The sequence below is a fragment of the Haliotis asinina genome, chromosome 3 (genome assembly GCF_037392515.1).
Source record: "Haliotis asinina isolate JCU_RB_2024 chromosome 3, JCU_Hal_asi_v2, whole genome shotgun sequence".
NCBI classification, from domain to species: Eukaryota; Metazoa; Mollusca; class Gastropoda; order Lepetellida; family Haliotidae; genus Haliotis; species Haliotis asinina.
In genome coordinates this window covers 59,677,531-59,696,619 of record NC_090282.1, presented here as the reverse complement: position 1 = coordinate 59,696,619, position 19,089 = coordinate 59,677,531, and the positions used below count along the sequence as shown (strand labels likewise).

Here is a 19,089-nt window from a genome sequence, read left to right as displayed (position 1 = left end):
CACAAGTATCAACAGCCTCACTGACCGACTGCTTCATGGAGAACACCCAAAAGTATCAACAGCTTCACTGACCGACTGCATCAAGGTACAACACCCATAAGTATCTATAGCTTCCCTGACTGACCTGAATGCTTAAAGACACAACTAACAAGTGTCCATAGTTGCATTTGATGATTGTTTTGCATCTAAGTATCAATAATTTCATTCACTGATCTCACTGTTTCATAGGATAACTGAAGAGAATCAATACTTTCATTTATTGATCTGAATGCTTCATGCCACAAACAGTATGTATCAATAGCTAGCTTCCTTTGCTCATCTGATTGCTTTATACCACACGCAGTATGCATTGTTAGTGTCATTTGCTGAAGTGAATGCTTCATGCCAAAAGCAGCATGTAGCATTAGTTTCCTTTGCTGGTCTAAGTGACTCATACAAGAAGCATCAGGTTTGTTGTCATTTCTTACCCTGACTGTGTTACGCAACCACTGATGAGAACTAACAGTTTCACCTCCTGGTCTGGATCTTATAAAGGTTTTTCTGATAAGCATTTTTCCTCTTCTTATCTGTCATGGTGTGGAGCTTGATCTTCCTCCAGATGAACTCCACCATATGCACCTCTGTGTGCAATGAGAGGACATGCTCTACCATAGCAGCATAACCATCCATTACAATGGAGATAAAAATGCTGATCAGTAGGAACTGATATAGGAAAGAAAACGTAAAGAAGAACAAAGGACCCAAGGTCTTACTTGCTGATTCAAGTCCAAAATAATCTGATGCTCCTAAGGCAAAATTAAACAATGCTATAACACTTTCACCAAAGTTGCTGTACTCCTGTAGTTCCGTGGCAAACACTAACAGGCTAAAACATGAAAAGGCCATTGTGTACAAGAAAACTTTGATGAAAAACTGAAATAAGATGCTTTTACAGCGCTTTAAAGAACCAGCCAAGATGGACATTCTTAAGTTAAATCGGAGCAGCTTGAAGAATTTGAGAATGACAAAACTTGACAATGCTGCCATGACATATTGCAGGATAATGTCAGATGAAGCAGCAGGGTAGAAGCTGACAAAGGACTGTCCCATGGACTCTTTATAGAGTTTGATGGAGTAGTCCACAGTGACAATCCTCTGTATGAACAGCCCAAACACAGTGTAGGACAGAGCAATGATGATCACCTCAATGTAACTCCAGGTGTCCTTGAAGTAATCAGATGTAGACATCTGTCTGTACTTCTTGATTTCCAGGTATGTGAAAATAATTACATATATGAGAAACACAGCTTCACACACTGCCACAAACTGTTCAAACCCTCCAGTGTAGTGATAGAGCTTTGATGTGAAGATTTGGTAGTAAGGAAACACACCTCCAAAGTTGGTATATTCAAACACTAGGATAATGACACTGATCATGTTAATATTTGGATTATAGAGACTGAATTCCACAAACACAGCCCGTGTGTATTGATCGATCCAGTCTGAACTTTGAATGTCGTCCATGACACCTCTGGCACTGTCTGGAAACCTAGGCAGCTCTTGGACATAGCCGCCGCCGGAGTATGTGGCAAGCTTGCCAACAAATGGTATGGTGACCAGCTGGAATGAAGAGCGGTAGGTGTACATAGTGGGTGTGTCAGTGGTGGACACAGGCTGGGACCAGGAGGTGTTGTAGTGACCAGTCTCTTCGTCTGATATGGAATATGGGCCTGTACAGGCGATGGATGCGAACTTCTTCATAATGGCTGGATAGGAACATGTACCTGCAACAAACATGACACAGCTAGAAATGCTTCATGTATAAATCTGTTAGTAATCTATATGCCTATTTCAGACATTTATAGTGAGTAAGAGATGTTTTATTGAAAACAGTAGTGTGGACATTCTCTTCCCACAGGGGTTATTTGTTATTTCTTCTTTCAAACCTCTTGTTCTAATACGTCTCTTTCATGGTGTGAGTGTACAGGATTCATAATTGGCTGCAACAGATTTAGTTGTGCAATCAGTGATGCTGTTTAAAAAATGATCATGCGTAAGGCCTCGGTAATTTCCGTATGCTTCGCGGGAAAACTATGCCCTGTGCAATGCACAAACGTTTCTTCAAGACAAAGTACGTGTACAGTCATGTAATAGGGGATCAATGGCACCTCCATTGTCAGATCAACACAAGTCCCCGGCAGAGGAGGGAAATTTGTGGCCCTATATTTGCTTGCAAATTGGATCTAAGTTGATGTAACATGGATTCTGATTGCATAGAAAGAAGGAAGATAATTCGTGTTGCGATTTCTTGCCCCCTTGAGGATTTTAAGAGAACTGGAAAATAAGGCTGTATTATAACAGAGGCTTGTAGAAGGATATGACAAGTAATCCCAGTAGGAAAAGAATCCAGTGTTGAGGGGTGATAAAACTTATTACTACATTTGAGCTAAGTTTGTTAACTATCATTCAGTATCTTAAAACAAATTTAATCTGTGTATGGTTTTAATAAGCAATTCCATTTTGTTGAACTTGCAAGTGCACAGGGCAAACACTGCTTTTTTAATAAAAGAAGTTTGGAATTTCAACTGGAATGAATGACAGGAAATATATCGTGTTTGACTTTGATCATAACTATTTTATATGCTCTTCATTTGTACTAAACCTTTGATCCTACAACAACAAAGGTGATACTGTCACTGACATGAGTTTGACACTAACCAATGATATTACCAGTCTGTAGCATGGAGCCTATAGTTTTCATGATATTTTCACCACACATAACCCTTAACTACAATGTCAAAGTCAAAGTGGATAATGTTACGTCAAGCACTTTAAAATGGATACCCTATGTCCCCATCTATAAACGCATGTCAGGTGAACATCAATTACCTGGCTTCAGTCTAAGTTGCCTTAGTCGAGCTTTTCCGAGAAGGTAAGAAGCTTGGCAAGATGTTGGAGAGGCAGGATCAGTGCCTGACACAAGGTTGTCCAGGAAGTCCCCTTGTAGGTACTCCCACATAGATTCTGCTGTGGTCACCTGGAAAAACATCATCACCAAATGTTACGTCTACTACTGACATTTGGGGAAGCAGACTAAAACAAAGGTTCCCACCAAGGCTTGTGGCAAGAGATTCCTAAATATATTGTGATTCAGAAGTTTTGATAAAAAAAACTAGCTATTATTATCAGTAATATTCCACATCAGAGTGGCAAGATGACAAGCAGTCCCTAAGCTGTTCTAACAGTTCCACTGCACGTCTAGTGGAGAGAGCATGTGCCTTAACAGTGGAAGATCAGGCAATCAGAGCCTGGCCACTTCACACCAGAAGACACTAGAAGATGACACTACTGTTAGTTGTTAATAGGATATATCAAGAACTGGTCAGCCTGGTGTCAGTATACTGTGTATTAGTGGTCTATTCCTGAAAAGTACAAAGAGTTGCACTCTCATTTGCATGTTACTACATGTGTGGAATATGCTTGAATGTTACATTTAACCAGATTTCACATCACTTGCAAGCACATGTTACTTGGGACTTGTATGAATCCATACTTCCCATAGAATTATCACTCTTATTTAAAACTACGCAGTATTCCACAACACATGTAACAAAAAGTCAGAGTAAAGTCAGTTTGGTTCTACCATTAGGGCCCAGTATCCTGTTTCACAAACCCCTTGTAAGTCTAAGATTTCGTATCTTTTCTCGTAGGATTCGTACCTCCTATACTGTAACACAGGAGGTACAAAATTTACTGCGAGAAAAGTTATGAGATCTTAAGCTAATAAGAGCTTTAAGAAACGGGGCCAAGATTACTGTAGAAATACATGTACAGTAGTGTTCATGAATGAGTGAGTGAGTGAGTGAGTGAGATTTTGTTCCAAATAAAGAATATTTCTGCAATATCAGAGATGGGGAGACCTGAAATGAATTTCACACATTCTACTGATGCTGGTAATTGAGCCCATGTTTTCAGGATGACAAACCAACAATTAAAACACTAGCCTACCCCACCACTTATTTTTATTCTGATACCTTAGCAGTAGGTTTAAGACACGGCACCTTGACATTCACGCTCAATTTTGAACACTGAGAAAACAGAGATATAAAAGTAATGTCTATACAATCCACCTCACTAAATCCTGTGTCCTCTGTGAACATATTCTCTGTGGTGTGAGTGACCCTGTACGCCATGTCGATGTTCCTGTGACCATAGATCATCAGAAGGACTATGGCCACAAAGGTGAAGTACAGACAAATCTCATACAGGATCATTCTTGCACGGTTATCAAGCTGGATTCTTTTACGAATTTCCCGCAGTGCGCGTGTGGACAGAGGAGGCGTATAATATCGCTGATGATCAGACACTTGCGATGCAACTTGTGCTGTCACCTTCTCTTTCAACTTCTCCACCTCCTCTTCTACAGCATCAAAAGATTCAAAGTATCAATAAATACAGCTTTTGTGTAAAATTGCTATTCAATCTGTACAATGTACTTCCTGGGTTAAACTGTTTCTTGTGATATTATGGTAATGTTTAGTTTAAGCATTTACACACCAAATCTCAAAAGACAAAATCTTACACCTTTCAGAGAAGCAGTTTCCCACTAATCTGAAGCCTTGATAAGTTTCTGCTTGGTCCAGTAAACTCCTACCAATGGTCCACATTATAAAACATGAAAATCTTATGATTGAAAAGAAACCCTCTCACATTTGAATTATTTTTCGTGTGAGTAAACTTTAAAACAATCCTAGTGGAGTATTTATCATCAACCTCACGACCATAATGATGCAAGTATGACCACCTCCTACAACAAGTATGGGTTACTGAAGATCAATTCTAACCCACATCTTCAATGGACAATGTTGTTGAGAAACATTCCATATTACAAAATACATCCACAAGACTTGCCTGCATCTGCACTGGAAGTCCAGCTGTCATAATTCACTGGTCTCTTGAGTATTTGAGTGAGAAGTGCTGCCACGATGACCACCTTCACTGGCTGAGTGACAATGGCGCTCTGTGAGAAGGCAGTGAAGAAAGACACCAGAAAGTCCACACTCTTCTGGTAGCCGTACTTGAGGCCATACAGCATCACAAAGTATGAGCAGATGATGCAGGTAGCTAAGGCCAATGTCCAGGCAATGTACAGGAACCACCATGGAAAACTGTAACACAAGGACCTCGTTAGGAAGTAACTACGGGATGTTCAGCAGGAGGGCTTGCGCTGGGACTTCGTATGGATACCGGGCAATTGGATTTTTTTTAAAATCATAATCCTCAGTTTCTGGGCCTCCATTCACAAAGCACTAAGGTGATTGTAAGTCACTAAGGTAACCTTAGTGCAATGTTAGAGAATGCAGTTAAGGTTAACCTTAGTTAAGGTTGCTTCATGAAAGCAACCCTTGGTTTGCAAAAAAGCATTCGCATTCTTGCATTGATTCCTCATCACTTGGTGGCTGACTAAAATATGCTCTGTTAGTTTGATAAACTGACAGCTTTCACCTAGTAGGAACTATAATAACATTCTTAATGAAACTTCAATACTCCCCTCCCACTCTGTTCAACAAAAAGATATTCACTTAGCACTGTTGGATCCTTAGAGAGAAGTCAATGTGGATGGGGCAAAATATGCATCCAGTTTGCTTATTTGTATGTCAGAACCATATTTGTACTTGAGAATTTCTCCCATATCATACTACAGCTGGAATCATGATTACACTGACTGGAATTTTGATCCTCAGGGACACAGTTTTCTTTAGTATTGCTTCACTGACACTAATAATAATAATAATGTGTTTCCTACTGCATGTTTAGTACACTATCATTTAGATCATGTTCATAAGTGTTAATATGTACAACATGAAGAAAATCAGACAAAATTATAAAGTGTTTTCCATCTATATTGTTTAGTAAACTATGAGTTACAATTTACATCATGTTCACATGTTTGTTTGTTTACAACAAGAGGAAAACTGAAATACCACCATCTTGTCCCGGCCAGGGGTCATCCAGTCTGAGAATGACATGTTTGTAGTTTATATTGTAAACAAAACTATGTTAATAATTTGACCACAGACCATGGTGACACAGAAAATGCAACACAAAAGGCCATTAAGTTATGAATAAGTCCCAAATACATACATCAGGTACATGCATCATCTGACTTGACTCTATAAATTGAAAATGCATCTGTGTACTGAATTTTCCAAGCTCCATGATATATAACAATGAGAGATATATATATAGTCCAGTAAATATATCAACTCAAAGATTAACCATCATCCTAAATACACAATCAAGGAAGTACTTTAAAGGATTTCATTTCCTATTTGTAACCTCCAAATAGACCACATTCAGTTCTATCAAACTTCATTCCTTTATTCATTGAATTTTTCATAAAAAATAAATGTGGTGAGCATATAAACCTATCTTAAAAGGTGCATTTAGACAGATTTAGCTGTAAAGCAGGAATCCCTAAGCCCACCTAATGTACTCCCTTGTTATTGGTTTGCTGCTTTATGCTATGAATGAAACAGCATTTCATTCAAAACCAAAATGAGGTCTTTTTTTTTATCCAAGGCTAAATATTTAACTAAAGCTTCAGGCATATCAATGATCTGATACTGTTTTTTTAAAAATTCCAAACCATCAGAGAGCAAACTTTCTCTCATAATTTTTTTTACATTTTTAATAAACAATCTACAAATGAAATGGAAAAAATAAATGGGAAATACATTGCACAATTGTTGGCTTTGATGGCATTTCCTAAAAGTATTATAGTCATATTTGTTATATTATGCTTGCTATTCATCAAAAAGACCCAAGTATACATGGTATCCACAAATCCACAAATGCTGAAGTGTATGTTTTGTCATTTGAAGAAGCAAAAAAAACCTACCAAGACCTTAGCATGTACACTGTTTAAGTCAATGTTTACAGAACCAATACTAATTATGATCAACATGTTCCAAATATCATTTAGATTATCAGTTAGTACAACACCATAGGTTAATGAATGGTATACCTGAAGGGTTTTTTCACTTTTTTCTTTGTGCCCACTGACTTTGTTGTACTGCCATTACTTTTTCCACGTGACATTGCTAAGTCCACTTCATCAGTGCCTGCTTTTACTGAATCCAGAGTATCAGTCCTTTTTGCTTTAGATCTAGCTGATTCAGATTCAATCACCACTTTAGAGGACTTTCTACGAAAACAGCACTTCAGATCTTTAAGCTTAGATTCCTGTGACACAGTCTCTCTTTCTGTGTTACAAATACCAATCTCGATATCTTCTTCGCGAACTTCATCCTTTCCAGTCTTATTTGTATTGCCATTTCTTTCCTTCAGCGATGATTCAGAACTTGGCGTTTCTTTAAGAGCTGTCCGTGTAAAGAACTGAAGGAGGATTGTATTGATTGGGAACATCATCAAACCACTCTGGATTCCTATGACTATTCCACTGAGAGACAGAGTTATCTGACCACTCTGGATCTGGTCCTCCGGTTCGTCTGTAGGCACCCCATGGAACATGATGCTGGACAACATGGTGGTGAGAAGGAGAGACAGGCTGCACGTCAGTCGCTGGGCTCGCGTGAACTGGTTGTAAGCTGGCTTTGAAAAAATGCTGATCCACAGATGACTGTTCCGGAAGTCTTGACTGGACTTGAGCACGAATCGGTACAGTCGATGCTGATCCATGCTGCTCTGGTTGAGAGATGGGATTTCCACTTGGATGAAGCCTGGGCCTCTGTCTACAGCCAGCCAGTCATCATACAGACAGTGCCATACTTCCTTAGTCTGGATGTCACGGACAACCACCTCCTTTAAATACCTATAACACATCCCATCAGATAACAGGACATATGAAGGAAGGAGAGAAGAAACATCTATGGTTTATCTTCATTACCCTACAATATGCCAAACATCTAGACACTTTTTGCCTTCAATTGCTTCACAAAGGTTTTTTGTTATCAGTTGTATGATGGTTAAAAAAACCCATTTATATTCAACCACAAGTCTGCATATGTCAATATGTACACAGTGATGAAATAATGTATTTATAAGATAGTACCCATTCACTATGGTTCCAAAACATGGATCACCAAGATTGCTCACAAATATATTCAAAGTAGAACATGTCTGTGCAAATCATGAAAATTGTCAGGTAGATTTAGCTTATTTGACACGAACAGTCAAATACCCCTAGTATGTCTATGCTTTCAAATACAAAGGCAGTATGGTCGAAAACCTGTCAAGACATTCATGACCCACTTGCTGATGTTCATAATAGCAAATCTCTCTAATAACTATCCTCAACACATACATATGTACCATTTCTGACATAAATGCCACCAAAGGCTATACTAAAAATGGCAGCAATTCAACCTGATTTTACTCACATTTCTTTTTATAACAATGATTTCACCATGGTAAAATTTAAGGTAGCAGTTGGAAAAGGTGTCTGTCTTTTAACCTGACAAAACAGATCTTGTATGCTGGTCCAACACACTTACCAAGATGGGTTCTTCCCTCTGTTGTCATGCCACACCACAACAGATTTAATTTTGCCAAGTCTCCTGCTAGTGGTAAGGATGAACCAGTTCTCTGCTCCTGGGGTGAACAGCTTCCGATGTGGGTCTGCCAGGATGTGGCGTGCACTCTGCCTGTACCGAGCCCGAAGGTAGAGGAAGATGTTGGCAGTGGTACCAGCCTGGGGCCACCAACTGGTCACCACGCAGATCAGGTACACATACTTGTCCCTGGGGTCATTGTCAGCCAGTATTGTGGTTCCTATCTGTAATGAATTCCAACTGTAACCATATATGTATGTTTTGCAAGAATTTGTTGACCTTCACCATGTGGTCTACCCAGGCTTGCCTACCTCCATGGGCTCCAGGCAACTCTGAAGCAATCAGAGACGTCATTTGAATTGACGTTCAAATGAATATAAGAAAACAACATGTCCATGCAGTCATTTTTGAAAAATTCATGTTGTACATGGAAGTGAGTGAGTTTAGTTTTACGCCGCACTCAGCAATATTCCAGCCATATGGCGGCGGTCTGTAAATAATCGAGTCTGGACCAGACAATCCAGTGATCAACAACATGAGCATCGGTCTGCGCAATTGGGAACCGATGACATGTGTCAACCAAGTCAGCGAGCTTGACCACCCGATCCCGTTAGTTGCCTCTTACGACATGTATAGTCGCTTTTTATGGCAAGCATGGGTTGCTGAAGGCCTATTCTACCCCGGGAACTTCACGGGTTGTACATGAAAGTGTAGGAATGTTCATGCACATATGGGTGGTACCTGATCATTTATTCATCTTCTTAGACTTGCATGTTGGTATTAAGGGAACATTTTGAAGGTGTTTGGCAAGTACATAAAAGAAAAGACATGAGATGAAAATCACTATTTGGAAAATAAACCTATTGTGATAGGTATTGTGGAAAGAAAGAACCTGAATGAACTGACAATACCTCACATTCTTGGTTTTGGTAACATTGCAAAATGTACATAATATAAAACTGTTTTACTTGTTTTCCAAACACAGCATTCACTTTCATTATTAATTTGCTTCACTTCAGACAGTTTCTATTAGTGACAAATAACATTTCTCATAAGCTGTATGAGGGCTTCGGGAAGGCATATGTTGCAGTTATGTGTGAACTGTATGTGACTTAACAGACAGCAAATAACTAGCATACATGACCTTGTTTTTGAAAGCTGTTGAAGCTGTACTGATGATTTAACCCTTTTATGTGTTTGGGTGCTGTCAGAAAGACTACAGAGATGCCATTACTGAAAATGATACCATAAACCACGACTTTTCTCTTTTTGTCATTAAATTCTGTGAATCAAATAAATGTACGTTGAACATAATTATAACAAACTGACAGATATGACAAACTGGTTCGATAATGGTACCTGCTGCTTATTTTAGCAAAAATGTGTATTATAAATTGCTATTGTAGCTTATATAAATTCATATTTAGTACTTTTTTTTTAAAAAAATGTTGAGATACATGATGTACCTATTTCTGCGGTTGTTTTCAGAAATTATGCTTTATCTGAAATGCATGTGGATGATATCAGGGAACAGTGGATACTCTGCAGAATTAATATTGTGAAAATTATGTTGTGTATGAAGTCTGAATTATATTCACCTTCAAAGTCTGTGTGCAGATGAGGGACATTTATGTTACCGTGTGCATGGTGGTTAGAAAAGACTGACAATTTCACCGTTACTCCATTTTAAACAATCAGCAGACATCTATTGCAGGCTAAAAAAGGGTCAACTGATACAAAGTTTCAATTCAGATGTTGGAAAAGAAAACATCCAAAAATTTAGCTTCAGGTGCCACAGTCGATTTTGGATTGGTTGGAGCTTTGAAAATGTGAACAGTAAATATAACCCATGCACACCGTCAGTTATTTGGGCTTAGTGGATTCTTTAACCTATCATTAACTATTTCTACATTTTGACAAATATTGCATTTTGAGGCTATACTTTGAATCTTCTGCATGATCTTCTTACAGATGATTTAAATTTGATCTGGAAAACTAGCAACAAAATAATCAAAAACATGATATGTAATATTAAATGAGTTCACCTTTTTGGCATCATCTTTATCCTTCTGTCTTGCCCAGTATAGAAGAAGAAGGTAAACTCCCCACACTGCAATAACAGTTGACACAACCACTGGGTTGTCAAAGAATTGTAGGAAGAGAACAGCATCAGTGATGGGATTGACAGTGTTGGGAGCCACAAAGATACCTCCTGAGAATGCTGACAGATGGTTGCACTGACAATGTAGGCTTTCCAGTGTTGTAAATGGACTGACCTAACATGAGGAAATAAAATCAGAATTGAACGGCTAAGTGAAGCTGGTATATTTTGCTTTTGGTTGTTTTACACCACGCCCACATTATTTCATCACACAAATAGCTTATAAATAATTAGTTCACTGTGAATTATTCATTTAAGGCATCTATGTACATTAAACTATTGACAGAAGTCATCCATCTTGAACATGATTCATCACTGTTTGGTATGACTATGTATGTAGTACATATGGCACAAACAGGGACTATCTTCAGCTGTAGTTACGTGGTGACAATAGAATGATGTGAGGCAAGTGGGATGAAAATATAAAGCTGATTTATTGCAGTCAAAATAAGAACTTTCAAATACTGACAGATTGCTCAACCCTTACCAGACAGCCCCTGGTACTCCATATCTCCAGCCCTTCATCCCAGTAGGAGCAGGTGACACTGTAGGTCTCCACACTCACGTTCACTGACGTCTCGTTCTGTAGCCCTTCTGTGCTCAGGTTCTGGCCAGGCTTGATGGTAAAGCCTACAGTATAGTATGAGTCACTGGCTTCCATCTTGGGCAAGAACACCAGGTTGGGGTCCTGGGTCCGGTTCCCAGACCTCAGTAACATCTTGGAAGGAAGTGGCATGTCAAATCCAGACTCTAATATTTCATTAGAGGAAATGACGTTGTTAGCTTTCACAAATACCTTCAATGTGAGAGAAGTGTTCATACTTGTAAGTCTGACCATCAGTGAACTATTGCTGTAGATCTTTATAGCTTTACTGTCTGATGAGATGATGGTGTTGCTGCTGATGGTTACATTCAGCTCCTGATATGCCCAGCTTTGCCTGGAGACTGCTACTGAAGTTACAGAACAAAAGCCAAAATTATCAATATGCAATACATTTCAGGAGCAAATCCAGAGGGGGGATTGCAGGGCTATGAAGCAACCTTTCTCCCTTAAAAAAGTATTCCCTGAGGATCATTTCCCTACAACCTTCAGTCTTAGTAAACTTATCCTCAGTACTTTTCATTTCACTCCACTACTGAGTCTAACAAAACCTTATGGGAGGTCACAACAGGTAACCTTTGAGATTGACCAATCAGAACACAGCTTACCAAATTGCGTAAGTGGACATTAGCACATACCTTTTGAACTTTTCATCTCGAAAAGGTTTGTACCCAAATGATTCCGAATGCTATTTAGTGTATGCCTGCTTCCGGGTGATGCACACGGTGTACGTACAACCATGACAACAGTGAGAAAACATAGTGTTTTTGGCAATATTCAAGGATGTCATCTTGCGGAAATATTAGGTAATAGTAACCATGTTAACAGAAACCCAAAAGTGTATGTACTGCTGGTCAAATAACTGTGTTACATGCGGATTTTTGTTTGTGGAGAGATCTGTGTCAGTGACCTGAATATTTTGAAAAACCCTCCGATCCCTAAATAGTAGCCATTGTCTGATTGGTTAAATCTACTTAAGAGTCTCGTGTTTGACTGGACGGACACTGGTCGCTCAAAGGTTACCTGACGCGACCTTTTACTAGGGTTTGTTAGACTCAGTGGTGGAGTGTAATGAAATACACCGAGACTAAGTTTACTTAGACTGCCACAACCTTCTTTGGACTTCATGATATATGTACACTCCCCCTTCTCCAAACTCTTGGATCCGCCCTTGTATTTTATAGCTAAATACTTAGGGACTGCTAAAATTATAAGGATACAGGGAATCAGTGGGGAAAAAATGACACTCTCCATGGAATGTCATAAATTGTTTTACACATGCTTGGAAGTGTCATGAAAATATTTACATGGACACTTTTCGTATTATCTCTTTTTAGGGGAGGGTCATGAAACACAAACACAATGATATGGGAATGATCATCCAGTAATATGACTGACAGAAGGGGTGGTAGTTATATTCAGTACATTCGTCGGTCATGTGCCAGATATACAGTCATCCCTCGCTATAATGTGGGTCTTGGGATCCACGCATGACCCCCCGTGTTATTAGACATCCGCGTTATAGTACCTGTTACATAATGTGGAACAAAGGCCAAGTAAAATCGTATTTCCAAGGACATAACAAAACTGCTATTTTGTGTATTTATGCCTAGTCAAAACTATCTCGTATCGTTGAAGGTGAAAAACATATATATGTACGGGAAACTTTCAATCAAAAATCACTAGACATGATATTTTAATTGTTGTTCCTGTAATGCTACCTGTTATTCAACTAAGCCGGAAATAGCGATCAGAATATTTTATATATTAAGCAGTTATTATAACATATATATCATATATTGCTGTTGGATTAGTATATAATGCATATTTTCTGCAAACATACTTAGCAGAACAATGAACACAGGTCGTTACCTGTTTGGATACATTTTAGGTAGGAGACAGTTTGACAAGTCACCGCTGACTTCCCACGGTAATTGCAAATTTGCTTGTGAAAAACAAACTGTTGGCCATTTAATTGTTAAAACTGACTTCAGTGAGTCGATAATGTGGGTCTTGGAGTTCATGAATTATGAGGCCGTAATCTGTTTGTGATATCTAAGTATGATGTGAAATTGGTGCTGTCGTGGTAGGCACGAAAAACGGACCCTCATGATTGTGGTAAGTGGAAGTTGTACGCGTATGGAATGAAGTAATGCCTTGGTGTCTCCGTTGTTTCTGTCAACAGTTTTAATGAATAAAACTGGGATTGAATTTAATGAAAAAAATATGTGTTCTGACATCATACGTTCTCAGATGACTGTGTTTACCCGCACTATAGCACGGTGTGTTGCTTCACAGCAAACACTGTAAGTACTCGACAGATGGTAGATTTGCCAGCTGCATTGAATTTCACTAGTTTACAATGGATTTGTTGATTTCGTGGAAGTGTGTGATAACAGTTCAACTTTTTTTATGGGAGCCACGGATTACGCTGCGGTTTAAACGAATTTGTGGTATCACGAAGCGCGTTATTGTGAGGGATGACTGTACCTCCATCTCTTAATGAATGACTGGTCCCTTGTATTCATACATTCAAACAAGACTTCAAAAGGAAATGGATGGCTTGTACTTCTTGACTTACTTCTTGGCCAACTGATTTCATATTATGGTTAACATGAATAATGTACTGCCATACATAGCAAATGTGACACTGGAATACATGTCACATGGAACTACTGACTGTTATCAGTAATGATGATGTCAGCTGGCTTCACCAGGTCCTCCAGGACGATCTTCCTTCCATCAATCCCTCGGCTCTTCATGATGACGTTGACAACTGGGAAGTTGATGCCTTCAGCTGAGTCATCCCAAACATAAGGATTACTTGACATCACCTGTACCTGTTTCACAGAGACAAAAAAAGTGTTTTCTAAACTCCATGATGACATCAAGACTAAATCAACATGAAAACACAATTTGAAAGTTTTACTTACATCAATACTAAGTGAACATGAAAAATTTCATCTGTGCTCTGAGCTAAAAAAACAATTTATAAACTCATTTGTAACACCAAGACTAAATTCAACATGAAAACACCATCTGAACTCCTTGAAGAGGTGAAGACTTAGTCTCAAGGTGTTATCAAAGAAGCCAAATTACTCAAAAGGTTTGTAACATAGATTCAAACGTATGCTTCAGAATGCCTACAACTTTCAACCAAAATATACTCACATAAAATACATATACCAATATTTTCACCTGAACATTGACAGCTTCAACACCTGTGCTATTTGTAGAGCTGTTCTGGAGGCTGGATTTGATTGGAATCCTTAACTGTCCCCCCTTGCCTTGGTCCTGTAGTTTGGCTGCCAGTTCCATGTCACTGTCATCATCTGCCTCAGTCCAGCCCAGTGCCAGAGACATCTTCTCAGATTCTATATGTAGTGGTTCCTCCTTGGCAAACTGTATTCCTCGCAACATGGCATCACCAATTTTCTCATACACATCAAGAATTGGCTTGGTCTTTTCTTCTACCTTCATGTCAAATGGAAATCAACAGTATGCAACAAAGCCATCAATGCCATATAGACTATTCTTATTGATATAACAAATCAAAACTATGCAAGACAACATAACCATCTAAAAGCATGGAATGGAGTACTGATGCTTATCATCTTTTTTTCATAACATTTTTGAAAGGCAACATGTGTTGTTATCCTTCCTTATCTGTTTCTCATGCTACATAATTTTAACTAGAAACACTTACTGGTTATCTGCATTCTACCTTGGTATTTCATTGCTCGCGATAAACATTCTCAGCAACTAATTCAACGTTAAGGTGCACCACATACTGTGTTGGATGTGGGTGGACTGCTGGTTCCTGATCCTGGTGGTGGCATGGTCTCTGTCACGGAATGAACGCTCAGCTCTATGAGGTTCTCTAGGATGAGCAGCTGTTTCCTGCAAGGAAACACAACACATATAGGGCAAATGAAACTTGTGGTACCTAGCTGGTCAGATTCTCAATCCCAGTTTTGTCCATAATTACATGACCTTTTTAGTTCATACTTTGGAAACAGCTGGGTAGCCTAGTGGCTTTGTGTGAAGGCCATTTCTGCTGTGCTGTGTGATATTGGTGGAGTGCTACTAAAAGTGGAGTAAAATGCATCTCACAGACTTTTCATACTTAACACCACAAGGGGTTTGTCCAATACCAGCCATTGGTGAAACCCTTTTAGGTCTAACAAAGAATTAAAACAAAATTAAAGCCCTCCATGCCCCATCACCTGAAAGAACATGACTATTTTCATAACTTGACTAATGTATTATAACAAATGGTCCCAACTAACTTGGCTATCACTTTGGCTGCTGTGGGTGCTGATTCTGCTACATCTCCCAGACTCGCTGTCAGACGGGCACTAACACTCACAGCTTGTTCCTACAGCAAAGGAAACATCTTCATTTCAGTAAACTTCAAGGTACAGTCCATTTTATTTTATTTTGAGACTCATGCATTGCCCACTAAAACAAAATCTAGTAATTGCAACAAAACCAAACATGCACAGTCAATTGAAATTGATAGACAAACTATGATGAATTGCCTCATAATTTTGAACACCTCATTCCTGTTTCACAAAGTTCTTGTAAGCCTAAGATCTTGTATCTTTTCTCATAGCCTTTGTATCTCCTATACTTTAATATACGAGGTACGGATGCTACAAGAAAAGTTATGAGATCTTAGTAGTTTAGCATGTCCAGGCTGCATCCCACAAATATGTAAAAATCATGATACTATTTGGTGCTATAGCATTAACTTTATGGGGTGGACTATATCTGGACTACAGAAATCACAGTAAGATAATTCTTGTTTGACCTGCATAGTATCTGTGACTTCTTCAGTCGTTATAGTGAGTTCTCCGATAACATCAGTCATCTGCTCAATGGAGTCTTGACTTTGTATTTCCACATCAGACAGTTTTGTCAGAAGAATCTCTCGAGTCTAAAACATGTAAAAGCTTTCTTTGAAAGCTTGAGGGTTACAGTACATTGAGCCACAGTGGTAATAGAATCTTGAAAAGAAAATTCTGTTGGGAAATTCATTAAGTCTTTGCTCTAAGTTAGAAATTGCATCAGGCAAAGCGAATGGCTCCATGTTTGTGGATGTTCTCACGAAAGGCTTGTGTCAAAGGTTCCCACTTTCCAAGCAGTTTGGCTATATGTGTCAAAGAATAATTGTATTTCTTCATTTCAGCTTTCAACAGTCTGAACCTATAAATACACATATACGTACCATTTTAAGAATTTGTTATGAAAGTTATTAGATATCAGAGAACAGTTATCATTGGATACAATTCAAAGCATACAACATACTTAGTACATTAGCAAATATACCAGTAATTTTGTTTAGGTCTATAGATCTTCAGATTTTTAACAGACGTCCTCTTCACTCATAGCCATTATAATCAGTTGTTAGGGATGATGCATAGAGACAAACATGTGACAACATGTTTCAGTCCTGCCTGGATGGTTGAAGGATTAAGGTAACTCCTCAACCTTTTTCCTTAGCATCAGTAAGGCCATAAATGACTGCTTCTATCCATCTGAACATCAGTTTTTTTAAAAACATTATTTACAAGTTCTCTGCAACAACATAATTTGTCATTTTCAATGGGCCCCTAGGGAGGTCCTAATGCTATCCCTTAATAGGCAAAGAGTGATTTGTCATCAGTCAACAAACCATTCTTTATGTACAATGCGTACAGAGCTTACCTCCAATCTTTTAGCTTTACTTTCCTCTGCTGTGTCACTAGTTTCATCATTGAGAGATGTAGCAATATTTTCAGCCAATCTTAGTATACCTGCATCACAGCAAGAGATATAGTGAATGGAACTGTTTCTGCCAGAAAAATAGTTTCAAGAAAACTGCCAAAACAGTTCAATACTAAACATGCTCACCCTGATTTCCCTCCTGATCGCCTAATGTTACAGTAAAGTTTTGGACCATGTCATGAAGTATTTCACTCACAGTGCTGTTCCCTGCTTCAAGATGGAGCACCTAGATGGCATAAGAGATGAAACTGCAGAGTTGTGTGAAGGCAGATATATACAAATATAAACATGACTCCAGTTTCCTAATCAATGCTAGTTCAGTGTCGTTTCTACTGTATGTGTGTGTGTGTGTGTGTGTGTGTGTGTGTGTGTGTGTGTGTGTGTGTAATAAATAAATAAATAAATAAATAAATAAATAAATAAATAAATAAATAAATACCACTGTGCTCTACCACTGATAAACCAGTAATCATCTTAAATATGCTACAACCAGGTAAGTAAGCTGTTGAATTGGAAATGTGTATTCAAAGAGTGTGAAAAAGCTGCCATTTATTGGCAAATAAAGCACAAAGAGAGATGTTGGTAATCTAATCATCATTTGCCACTGGAACACCTTGTGAATGTGAATACAAGTATTTTCTCATGTGGATCATTTGCTGAACAAACTGAAGATCTCACAGTAATGATTTTTCTGCTTCCGTAATATATTTCCTCTCAGGAAGAATTACATTAAATACTAATGGTCAAATGAAATGAGTGCAAGAATCGTAAACAGTTTAAAACTAACCTGTACGGAGACAGTAACAAATGTGCTGGTATTGTAAGAATCGAACACCAAGATGGATATGGTGTGAGTGTAGTTGCTACTCTCCGGCCCTGCAGAAAAGGTCATGTGGGAGGTGGACGATGTCTGGCCATAGTACAGCAGCTTGTCTGTAAACCGGAATATATGCTACATAGACAGGCTTTAAGGACCTAGCACAACCTTTCAGCATCTTCTGATATGACCAACAACAGGCCTATGAGATGCATTATCCACCACACCATGCAGGCAAGACAAGACGACATCAAGAAAACTCCAAAAAGTGTATGTTGTAGACCATAAGACCATAAACACTTTGTTGCAATAAAGATATGAAATGTTATGATAGGTAATATAGAAGTTGGGATCCATAAACTAAATCAGGTTTCCTTGACCCTAACGTTCTTGACAAAAACAGACAAGAAAATGGATATGCCTTACCATTTTCCCCAGCCAGATTCTGCAGGTACATCTTGTAGAGCAAGGGTGTGTCTTTGTCATGGAAGTTAGAGCATGTTACAGTGAAGTGGGTGACGAGGGCCTGACCGGACTGGGGGAATATGGTACAGGATCCAGGGACAGGGGGACTGTTGGTGATGACAGTATAAACTGTGCTGCCTTCCTCAGACTGGCTGTTGGTTACTGGAACCGACATTATCATAAAGCATGGTAGTAATATCTAGGGATGCAACGAATACACTGTGTGGCGAATATAATATGTCATAAATATTGGGTAATGAATACAAATAATTATTCACAATTATAATATGATAGTTAAGTGACTGAAGGAATACGGAATGCCCATATTAAGAGTTAAGTTCTCCCAACAATAACCATTTATGTCATGCCATACAAATTATGTGTGTCCTAGATATAGTTGACAGTAACGTGCTGCCTTGGCAAATTAACATGACTTGTGCTACTGCCAGGTCATTTTTGTGTATCTCACTTTTAAAAAGGACATAAAGCTTCAAGTAAAACATGCTTCCCCAGAAAATCATAAATATTCATTAATATTCGGTTCTGGTGACTATGAATAACAAACTGAATTCATGAAGAGCTACAGTTTGATTCACCTAATATGTGAGTGAATCATAACAGCCTAATATCATTTGTTCTTTGTACTAATATTGTTACTTTAGGCTAACATTAACAGCGCTTTGCTAGCATGTTGAATAACTGATGTACAAGCAGGGGTGGTGGG

The 19,089-nt window shown here is 38.6% G+C and overlaps 1 protein-coding gene across 1 annotated transcript in view; it reads right to left on the bottom strand.

Moving 5' to 3' along the window:
- Positions 1 to 507: 507 nt before the first annotated feature.
- LOC137278937 (polycystin-1-like) overlaps positions 508 to 19,089 on the bottom strand; it is a 54,527-nt gene continuing 35,945 nt past the window's right edge. Inside the window, exons 29-45 of the mRNA XM_067811437.1 lie at positions 18,327 to 18,527; positions 17,871 to 18,016; positions 17,210 to 17,309; positions 17,024 to 17,112; positions 16,128 to 16,253; positions 15,604 to 15,692; positions 15,106 to 15,214; positions 14,513 to 14,788; positions 13,995 to 14,154; positions 11,201 to 11,664; positions 10,599 to 10,828; positions 8,496 to 8,789; positions 7,007 to 7,813; positions 4,903 to 5,147; positions 4,110 to 4,399; positions 2,869 to 3,016; positions 508 to 1,763 (exon numbers count right to left, since the gene is read on the bottom strand). Coding sequence (XP_067667538.1) covers positions 508 to 1,763; positions 2,869 to 3,016; positions 4,110 to 4,399; positions 4,903 to 5,147; positions 7,007 to 7,813; positions 8,496 to 8,789; positions 10,599 to 10,828; positions 11,201 to 11,664; positions 13,995 to 14,154; positions 14,513 to 14,788; positions 15,106 to 15,214; positions 15,604 to 15,692; positions 16,128 to 16,253; positions 17,024 to 17,112; positions 17,210 to 17,309; positions 17,871 to 18,016; positions 18,327 to 18,527 — 5,030 coding nt within the window. The remainder of the gene's footprint in view (positions 1,764 to 2,868; positions 3,017 to 4,109; positions 4,400 to 4,902; positions 5,148 to 7,006; positions 7,814 to 8,495; positions 8,790 to 10,598; positions 10,829 to 11,200; positions 11,665 to 13,994; positions 14,155 to 14,512; positions 14,789 to 15,105; positions 15,215 to 15,603; positions 15,693 to 16,127; positions 16,254 to 17,023; positions 17,113 to 17,209; positions 17,310 to 17,870; positions 18,017 to 18,326; positions 18,528 to 19,089) is intronic.